This window comes from Amblyomma mixtum, chromosome 3 (assembly GCF_055824585.1).
Source record: "Amblyomma mixtum isolate Tamu chromosome 3, ASM5582458v1, whole genome shotgun sequence".
Classification (NCBI taxonomy): Eukaryota; Metazoa; Arthropoda; class Arachnida; order Ixodida; family Ixodidae; genus Amblyomma; species Amblyomma mixtum.
In genome coordinates, this window is record NC_143014.1 from 361,917,705 (window position 1) to 361,928,717 (window position 11,013).

The 11,013-nt window shown below is 45.7% G+C and overlaps 1 protein-coding gene across 1 annotated transcript in view; it reads left to right on the forward strand.

The window, feature by feature from the left end:
- The window catches only part of LOC149356570 (organic cation transporter protein-like), a 41,836-nt gene extending 31,267 nt beyond the window's left edge, over positions 1-10,569 (forward strand). The window contains exons 7-8 of the mRNA XM_089576378.1: positions 9,761-9,897; positions 10,467-10,569. Coding sequence (XP_089432504.1) covers positions 9,761-9,897; positions 10,467-10,569 — 240 coding nt within the window. The remainder of the gene's footprint in view (positions 1-9,760; positions 9,898-10,466) is intronic.
- The last annotated feature ends 444 nt before the right edge of the window (positions 10,570-11,013 follow it).

Sequence of the window (11,013 nt, forward strand, 5' to 3'; positions counted from 1 at the left end):
TTTTTTTAAAGCTGTGACAGATACGTCAGTTGGTCTGCGCAGGTGGATTCTGCAGCAAAGTGCACATCATGTACGTGATAGAGCTGAATAATTACAAACTTAGCCAGAATTTATCAACTTTTTACTTTAGATTTTAGGGAATAAGGTTATATTGCGAAGTTAAAGGCAGTATATATAAAGGTTTTTTCACATAACTGGAACTACGTATTTAAAAAAGCGCAGCGGAGCTGAATGAAACCGACGTCATATTATTTCCCGTCGTTTGGTGCTCCGCAGAGTATTTTTTAAAATTCTGCTTTATTAGAATAGTTAAGCAAATTTTTAAATATAATAGGCTTTTGTTAGTCAGTATGCATCCTATTTTTGCATTGGCACTCTTTGGCCCGTTTTCAAATTGAGCACATCTGAGCTGGATTTGTGAAGTTGGCGGTGGGTTGACCGATGACGCCCAAAGCTGTCCTTAGATGGCAGCCATGTAAAAGCACTGCCAGAGAATGTCAAGTTGTACTGTTAGAAGTGGCTCTTTAGTTTATCAAGTACTCTGTGATAGTGCCCTTCACTGTGTGCTGATCCAATATGGCCTACTGAATGCATGACTCGAGGACGTGGTTAAACCTTTGAACCGGACCATTTTTTGGGGGCTGGTACACAGCAAAAAAACTGTGCTTGATTCCTCTGTCTTGAAGAAAAGACTCAAATTCTCAGGACGCAAACTGCGGTCCGTAATATCAGACCATTTCAAACAGGCTGTCCCTCACGTGCAAATATTGACAGGAGGAAGACCGCCACAGTACAGAAGAACCCATCCCTGCACAAAGCAACATCTGGCCATTTGGAACTGCATCAGTTACTAGTATAACAAACCAACGTTATGCTGATGTATGCTCAAATGGGCCTACAATCTCAACTGCTTTCTTTCTCTACGGCCTATCTGCAAGAAGCACTGGCTGCTGTGGACGGCGATAGTTCTTGACACTTTTGTCTGCAGCTGGACAAATTGCGCAGCTGCGGATAGCAGTCTCAACTTTCTTGAGCGGGCATGACCACCATTACTTTTCTCGAAGACCTCTCTTGGTCTTCACGATTCCCGGGTGCGACTCATAGGCCGGCGGCACTAACGTAGCTTTGAGGTTTGGTGGAACCACCACTCGTTCCGTGCGCATAAGCAGGCAATCTTCTACTGACAGTTCCTCACGGACTTGGTTCCTAGTGAGGACTCAGTTCAGCTGTGAACTTTTTCTTGGCTATAGCCATGATGTTTGAAAAAGAGGAGCGACCATTTGGAGCTTGAATTCCTCGGCTGTAGCAAATCAGAGGTCATTAATGTGAAATGAAGATGCTACCAGAGACACCTTTTTCTTTTAAACTTGAAGGCCATCTTCGGTGGCTGGGATAGGTAGCCTGGACAAGCAGTCCAAAGCGGCAGCTCTCCAGTTCTTTGTGTCGAAAGCAAAGATTATAGAGCCAGGTGATCCGTTACTAAATTGAGCGATCGACACCAGACACAAATGTCCCTTTTCTCACACGCCGACAGGCAGGCAAAAACCTCACGCTCTCTCACTGAGTATTTCCGCACAGTTTCTATCAGTGCTCTGGATGCGAATTCAAGGGTCTGAATGTGTGGTCCGTCAGCTTCTATCTCTACTGCACCCAGGCCGTACGCAGATACAGCCGTGGCCACAATAACGGGGAGCATCGGGTCGATGCTAGATGCTTGTTCGAAGCTTGTTCGATTCTAGATGCTTGGTCGACGCTTGTTCGATGCTGGAAGCTTTTTTACACTTGTCATGCTCTTTTCGGCAGCGGCATCCCATTCAAAATGAACTTCTTCCGAAGCAGCCCACGCATAGGTTCTACCTCTTTAGCCAGGTGAGAGATAAACGTAGCATAATGCTCGACCAGACCCAGGAGCGAATTCACCATGCTTGCGTCTGTGGGGGTGCCAGCGGGAACAAGAGCGCTAACTTTACCTCTCCACCTTTCCCTCATAAAAATTCCTTTCTCTCTCTTAGCTTGGAGAGCAAATATTCCATGCGCCGTGACACGATCACCCAGGAGCATTAGCTGAGACTAATTGAAGATCTACGTTGCACACAGTTTCAGTCCAGCTTGAGAGCGGCACAGGAGAACCTGCTCCAGGTTTCTGAAGTGCTCCGAGTCCGGCCCAATGTTATGATGTAGTTTAGATAGCAGAGGACCTCCTTGCAACCCTTCAGACCTTTGTCATGAAGTACTGAAATACAGCTGGAGTAGATGCCAGTCCGAAGCACACCCTTTTGAAATGAAAAAGGCCATCGTGCATAATGAGCGCAGTGAGGTCTCCGCTGTCCGGGTAAAACAGGACCTGGTAACAGGCAGAGGCCGAATCGAACTCCCAGAAGTGGCTAGCTCTACTCAGCAAGTCCAGCATGAGGCAGAGGAAAGCTCTATAGTAGCTTTGTTGGGCTCTCTGAAGTAAGCACAGGGGCAGATGCTGTCGTCTTTCTTGCGTACAACGATAGGCGACTTCCATGCAGATGATTGAACCCTTTCAATGACATCGCCAGCAAGAAAGTGTTGAAGGTTGCTGCTAAGTGGCTTGCGCAGAGAAACTGGCAAACCTCTGAGCTTCTGCACAACTGGAGGAACTGAATACTTCACATTGGCCTCTTGTTGGACGCCCTTGGTCAACCCAAGGCCTGGTGAGCTGCCATACCGAAACGATGTAGCTTAACGAACTTGGGAGGACTTGCGGGCACCTCATATCCGCTGCATAGAAGGGGTTTGTGCTCTTGTATATTTGTACCCTTTGTAGCTGCTTTTCGGCTCAAGTCTTCTGAATCGTCTTCGGCAGCCGTGTGCAGGACAGGTAGCTGTGTGCCCATAAAATGCAGTCCTAAAGCTTGTGCAGCTTTCAGACGAAGTGCGACATGAATGGCTATCACAGCCGTTTTTTCCTTGAACGAGGCGCTAGCTTTTGCTTGGCCCAACTGGAATCTTCTGTGTGCAATGTCGAAGAACGTAGGTTTACAGCTGGTCAGGCGTCTTCGAATACGCTTCGGAATTCTTGCTCCTCCATGACTGACATAGCTGATCGAATGTCGATCAAGAACTTTACAGCGCGTGGTTCTGAAATGGAGGTAATTAGCGCCAATGTCACATCAATGTAGACACCCATGCACTTGTCACCGTTAACAGTCATAATGCTGTTTACACCTGGTGCATCTTGTTTAGGAACTGCTTCCCGAACCTGAACCGGGCGTCGTCCCTGTGCGCTTGCGGGAGCTACGGCAGACTTCCATGAATTGGCCGTGGCGGCCCCATGGGAAGCAGGTTTTGCCGAGAGCGGTGCATACGGACGGCTCGCACCTTGCTTTGCCGCAATTGCCACAGGCCTTCGGATTCCTGCTCTACGGAACAATGGTGGTGGTCGTTTCTGAAGTAGCGGCCAGCATGACGAGATCGTCCAAGGCTGGGCCTCCTCTGGCTAAAGGGACATGCACCGTTTTTGCTGAAACAGCGGCTATCTGGCGTGTTCCGCCCGACTGCGCAACGCTGGCGTGGCTGTTGCCGAACGACGCGTTAAACGGGGTTAGCAAAGGCTTCTGACCCGAGCTGAGCTCTCTTACGAAGTAGCGCAATTTCAACTGCATGGTCGAACGTCAGCGTGTCGCCTTCCAAGAGCAGCCGTTCTCTTCACTGCGGAGGTGCGACGCCAGTGACTAACTGCTCGCACATGTTTTCGGTGACTTGAGTGCCTAAATTGCAAGAGACTGCCAGTTCTCGAAGCGCGAGAACGACGTCACGGATAGAGTCACCATGTAGCTGGCGACGCTCGGTGGAGGGGTGTCATTCTAGCGGAATGTTGTGTGTGTCGGCGAAATGTTGACAGAGCACGGGCTATGGTGTATTCATGTTGGGGAAGCGGTACTAAGGCCTCTTGCTTGGAGTCCATGGTATGGTGGTTTGGTTCAGTGGCTGCAGCAGGTTTGGTCGGCAGTAACTGGAGCGTCGCTGGCGGTGAGAGCGCATCAAAATTACATTGTCCTTGCGGGCCCAAGCAGTGCAGGAGCTCGGCAACCCCAGTTGCCCTTGGAATCTACACTATCTTATTTAATTTTCCTTTATCTTGAAGGTGTTCTGTTACGCAAGTGCACTTTCAGCGGCACATGTTTGCATTGTTGAGCCCTGACAGCGGTACGTCGCGGGGTGTCCTCGAATTCGCAAGGATATAAATCTATCTTGTCTAATCTTTTCGCACCCTTGCGAATTTATTACAACGCTCTCAAAGATTGCGTAACCACGAATACGGGACCCAGAGCTTCCTTACGAAGCGAACGCCAGTTTGTTGTGAGAAGGGAACAGCAATGGCGGGACGCTGTGAAAATTCTTAAGACTAGCGCCACTGTTTACTGCAGGCACGCCCTTAAAGGCTGCAACAACACATTTCCTGTGCAGTGCTTTTCGTGCATGAAAATGTGTGCTGAGCATTCTGTATACCCAGTGGAGCATCCGACTGCATAGGCAGGGGTAGTATCAATGGAATGTGTGCGCTGAGGGTAATCTTTTGTTATAGGGCGTGTATTGATGTGGTAAAATATACCTGTCTCGTAGAGTATAAAAAAGGACAACAAGCACGATCACCATCAAAAACGCAAAAAAATAGGCAGTGCTTAGTTCTGGTTAAGCTTGGATATACAAGCGAAAAACTTCAGTTATGCTTGGTTTGACGGCCGTCCACAAACTGTCTATACGGAGGCGGAAGAGGAGACGGAAATCGGCGAGGTTAAAACTGCCCGCAGGAATACGAAGACGAGGGTTGCCGGCTGCGACGCGGGGAACATGCCGCTGCAACGAAAAGTCAAACGGGGGGTGAGGAGGCGACCCACACGCGCAGTTGTAGCGACAGCGAGGAGGCGACGCTCATGCGCAGTAGCGCCCGCCGAAACGCCCCGCGACTGATTAGGCGGCGGCGACGAGCGACCACCTGCGCGGCGCGTGACGTCATTCCGTTTCGCGCATGCGCATAACTCACCAGTACGGCTCACGCGAAGCTTCGCTCTGACCCGCGTAGTGAAGCTTTTCGCTTCAAAACGAGCGCAGGCCGGCGAGCCGTCTGCAGGCGTTCGCCTTTCCGTGCGGCGCCGCGCAGCGTTGCGGCCGCACAGCCGGCACCATTTCTGCATTACACTGGCTATGTGTCGTACACACCCCATAGCTCTGCGGCAGTCGAGTCTGCAGTGTACTCTTTAGACCTATGCCATGACCGGCGGATCGCGCTGCTTACAGTGGAACGACGTCGAAATGTAGACACGGCGCCACTAGGAGGCTGCGGAAGCGAGGGAAGCGACTCGAGCAACGGCAACCCGAGGCCAACACGAACAAGCGCAAAACAGCAGACTTGCCGCTGCTACGTTCAACGCTGTCAACGATAAAATGCATTTTTTTCACCCTGATTCCAGCGTACCAAAAGCTGAAATGGTATAAATAATTGACACACAAAAATGCCAATATTTACAAATGCGTTGACAGTAACGTCTTTAGAGCTGAATGAAATGTTCTCTAATTACGGGCTTTTATTTATGAGCAGTAGAAATATCCCTCATTCGCTTTTATATTTCATTTATTGATCGCGTTAAAAAACCGGTCCTTTCTCCAGTCTGCAGCTGATAGTTGTGGCGTTAACGGCGAAAACTCCGAGAGCAAGTATATTAGCAAATAAAGGTGAAGAGCATCATCATCGTCAATAGTCTGACTACGCCCACTGTAGCGCAAAGACTTCTCCCATGTCTCTCGAATTAACCTGGACTTTATCGGCTGCATCCACCGTATCCCCGCAAATTTCTGAATCTCATCCGCCCAGCTAACTTTCTGCAACCCCCTGCTACGCTTGCCTTCTCTTGGAATCCACTCCGTTACCCTTAAGGACCAGCGGTTACCTTGCCTCTGCATTACATGCATTGCCCAAGCCCATTTCTTCCTCTTCATTTCGACTAGGATTTCTTTAACCCTCGTTTGTTCTCTCACCCACTCTGCCCGCTTCCGGTCTCTTAAGGTTATACCTATAATTTTTGTTTTCATAGCTCGCTGCGTTGCCCATTACTTAGCCTCCACGTTTCTGCCCCGTAGGAGAGTACCGGTAAGATGCAGCATTTGTATACTTTTTCTCTTGAGGGATATTGGTAAACTACCATTAATGATCTCAGAGAACATGCCTTATGCGGTCAACCCTATTCGCATTCTTCTAGTTATTTCCGTCCCATGATCCGCATCAGCGGCCGCTACCCGCCCTAAGTAGACGTATTCGCTTACGGCTTCCAGCACCTCGCTACGAATTGTGAAGTGCTGTTCTCTTGCAAGACTGCTGCCCATTACGTTGGTTTTCTGCACGCTAATTTTATGGTCTACTGTTTTGCTCTGTCTGTCTTACATTGACGCTACATTGATCATGTTTTGCAGTACATCTCCTTATTGACTTAGCAAGGCAATGTCATCAGCGAATCGCAAATTATTCAGGTGCTCTGCACAGTGCGCATCATCTCGAGATGAAGAGCACTGCGCGCATATTCTCTGGCGCGAGCGCTTTGCGAAGCCAGAAATAGTTTTCTTTACAAGTGTATCGCGCTACACGAAACAAAAGATATCCATAAATGCGGCGAAATACACAGAGCACGTGGAGACTTTGGCGCGACCGATCGGGAAACATTGCTTTTTAAGGACATTCTTGAAAGTGTCTTTGTGTTCTATTCGAGCTTTCAGGTCTTAGAGCTGAGTAGCGTAATTTAACGAGAATGTTAGCGGTGGCGTCGCTATCCTAATAAAACATGATATTAAAAGTGAGCTTTTGCAGAAATTAGATAACCATGAAAGTTTATTCCTAAACGTTAATTACTTTGGTCACACTTTCATTCTGGGCGCGTTGTGTAGGCCTCTAGATTCTTGTCCTGACTATATGCACAAATTGCAGGATCATATGCATTCATTTAGGAACAGTAAAATCATTTGTGGAGACTTTAATATTCCAAATATGCATTGGTCTACTGGATCTTTTGAACCTTCTGAAAATGCAGACTTAATTTCGGACCTAATGATTGCTCATGACCTTGGACAAGTTGTAACTGAGCCAACAAGGGTGCGAGGGATGAGCAGTTCTGTTTTAGACTTAGTATTTGTCAGCTTCTTGTTTTCTGCGCACATTTCATCTGTATTGGAGGGAATATCAGATCACAGACTGCTACTTGTTTCTCTCATATTTTCTTCTTGTGATAAATCATGCAAATATTTGCTTAAAGTTGTAAAAGACTTTTCACGTGCAACTGATGAATCAGTACTTGATTATTTAGACATTGCTTTCAACAGATTTTTGGGTGAAGATGTCTCAGTTTTGTGGGCTACCTTCAAGGAGCACTGTGAATTTGGTCAGCTGAATTTCATTCCAGACATGATGAAACGCGTCAAGAAAAAGAATCCGTGGATTAATCGCCCCATTATTCATCTCAAACGTAAAGTCAAGCGTCTAAAGCGTTCGAAACGACCAAACACAAATCTTTTAGCAGAACTTGCGGCTGAACTTTCTTCAAATATTACATTGGCCAGGAAACGGTACTTCACAAAATGTCTCCCGCAATTCATAAAAAGTAATCCTGCTAAGTTTTGGAATCATATGAGAGAGTCTCATAAGCCGATCGAAAAAAATACTCACGAATGGATGCGTTGTTACGTGCCAAAAGGGCATTGCCACAGCTTTTAATAATTATTTCCAGTCTGTTTTCTTAACTGATCACGGTGAAAAAATTGACGGTTTTGTTTGTGATTCCTTTCAACCGTTAGACATTGTATCTGATGAAGGTGTCATTGCAATGCTACTCCGATTAGATACGAAGTGTTCTCCCGGCCCAGACGGCATTCCTAATGCATTTTTGAGGCGCTATGCTGAATCATTGTCTCGTTTTTTGTCCAAAATATTTCGTGTCTCCTTATCTTCTTGCTCCTTGCCGGCTGACTGGCTCACAGGGAAGGTTATTCCTGTCTATAAGAATGATGATCGACTCTCTGTAAACAACTACCGCCCGATCTCTCTAACGTCATCCTGTTGTAAGCTTATCGAACATATCATTGCCAATCATATACTTGCAATATTAAACAGTAATAATGCCTTAAACCCTGCTCAGCACGGCTTTAGAAAGGGATTCTCTACCACTACACAACTGATAATAGCCATTCATAATTTTAGTGCAGCTTTAGACAAGTCAGGACTAATTGATGTTTTATTTCTAGACTTCGCCAAAGCCTTTGACAAGGTGCCGCATAACAAGCTTCTTTTAAAACTGAAACTCATTGGTGTACCACCTCCGCTCATTTCTTGGATTGCAGCTTATCTACAAAACCGAGCGCAATTTGTGGAGATTGGCGGTAGTTGTTCTTCCGCACTCCCTGTAACCTCTGGGGTTCCTCAGGAAAGTGTGCTCGGTCCCCTACTTTTTTTATATATGTAAATGATTTAGTTTGAAGTGTTAATTCAGCTTTTAAGATTGCTCTGTTTGCCGATGACTGCATGATATATACTCCCGTATCTTCCGTTTCTGACCAGGAACATTTAGATAATGCTCTGCTTAGTGTCGTTTCCTGGAGTGAAAAATGGGGCATGGAAATCAATACTCAAAAGACTGTGCTATTGCGGATAACAAGGAAGAAAAATCCATTTTCCTTCAACTATCACATTAATGGCGTTTCAGTTAAAGAAGTGCCAATGTATAAGTATCTTGGTATTGTTCTAAATTCGCAACTAAAATGGAATGACCATATAGACCACATTAAATCTTCAGCTTTACGTAAACTTGGTTTTCTTCGCCATAAACTTAAGGACGCACCTAGCAACTGCAAACTATTAGCTTACAATACTCTTATAAGACCAAAACTCGAACATGCCGCCATAATTTGGTACCTACATGCAAAAGAAGACATAAGAGAATTAGAAAAAATACAGAGGCGCGCAGTACGCTTTATATTTAATAAGTACAACACAACTGATTCCCCATCTTCGTTAATGGCAGCAAATGATATTAAACCTCTCCACATCAGACGCAGTATAGCCCGCCTATCCTTCCTTCACCAACTAATCCATGGAAAACTAGGCATCTCTCCAACCCCCTATGTGCAGTTTTCTGAAACGCGTAGAACTCGTCGACATCATAACACTTTAGCACCATACTTCACGCATACTAACGCTTTTAAATTTTCTTTTTTTCCCGAGAACTATTGCCAAATGAAACACCCTGCCTCTACAAGTGACATCGGCTGTTGATTTTGACTATGCACTTTGTGAGCTATTTTAGATTGTATATATGCTACAGTGTTGTGCGAATGTGTTTGTCTGCCCTCCCTGCCTGGATCCAAATGAGGGTCTGCAGTATTGTGAAAATAAAATAAATGAATAAAAACGCAGGTACTCCTACTAACTCGAATATTAATCGCCGAACTTATATTTTGTGAACCATGTTTCTGTAGCCTAAATGTAAATGCTTATTTTTTGCGGCACAAACCATCTCAAAGAGTGGAATGAGTGCCAGTTAAAGCACATCAAACGGGCTTACCTTTCGGCGCTGAACTAGAAAACGCCCAATTTTATGTACTGTGCTTAAAACGGAGTTCGTGTTTGAAAGTATCAAATTTCCGGATTTAAAACGCTACCTCCTCTTAAAAATGGTTAGTGACAAAAGAATTGATCGCATCTTCTATATCTGTGAAGTAGGAAGGCAGTTGTCAATGTTGTGAATTTCAGGGAATCATAATCGGTCCTTGGGCTCCAAAAGCCGTGGACTGTGGTGTCTGCGTGCTGTCTGCACTCTTGGCTCTAATTCTCCCAGAAACCTACAAGCGGACACTTCCTCACACAGTGGATGACGTGAAGAGAAGAAGGTATGTGAACGCGCACACAAGATTTCATTCTAATGATTTAAGTGCGCTTTCTTATCCCTGCCTAGTTCCCTTTCGAGCACATTGTACACGAAGATAGTACTGGCTTGCTTGTTGTTCGTTAAAGAAATTGCCGGTAAAAAATCTTAGCTCAGCACAGGCAGTACGGCGCTAGTTATAAAAAAAAGGTTAGCTTTTTTTCTTTCCCCACGCTGGACCATCGCTCAATACGTAGATTTTAATGTTGAATAGCTATCAAGATGAACAATTATGAAAGTGTAAAATGCAATTTTCACCATTCCTCACAGGAGCTAGAAAATGGCAGCATGTAATGAAGTTCTGGAAATCAATAAAGTGCTAACCTCTTCGCTGCTGTGTTTCAGGCCATCCCCTGAAGTCAACATGGGATGTAATAACAAAACTTTAACAGAATGTCTAGCAAAGCGCTATCATGGTCATTTTGTTGTCATTCACTGAAAAACCTCTGCTGCTTCGATATGTAATTTCAAAGGTGAAAAATCTAGCCGCTCAATCTGTTTTCTGAGAAATTAACACGCACCCTTTTCGTACAGCATCAAGAGGGACACGAACATTCCATCAGACGTCACGCAGAACCCGGACGAAGAGTTCCCTTGTAGGAAAGAAAACGAAGAACCAGTGATGAAAGCTCATTAGAAGGAGAATGAAAGAAGCGATGACTGGACGCAGTTTTGTTGCCCAATTAAGCGTGGGCTTTTTGCTGCGGCAGCATAAGCCACGACACTGCAAAACAACCGCCATGCAAGCTGCTCAGGCTGGCGCAACTGCGTCAGCGTAAGCAAAGAGGCTGACGCTACGTCATAACCGCCTCGTTATTGCTGGTTACGTTTCACGGCTAAACTTGATGAAAATACCTTGTCTAGTCCTCGCACGTTTAGCCTGTGGTGCCTCTGAAATTTAAGCAATAAATAATTGATTATAGGAGGCATATTTATTTATACCAACCGCGCGATATAAAAATGAAAAACAAACAAAGAGCAAAGCGAAGCAAAGAACGCATGTGAGCCAGGTAAGAAAAAGCACAAACACGCCAAAGCCGATCAATGAGTCATTTTTCAGATTTTCACTCAGAAGGCAACT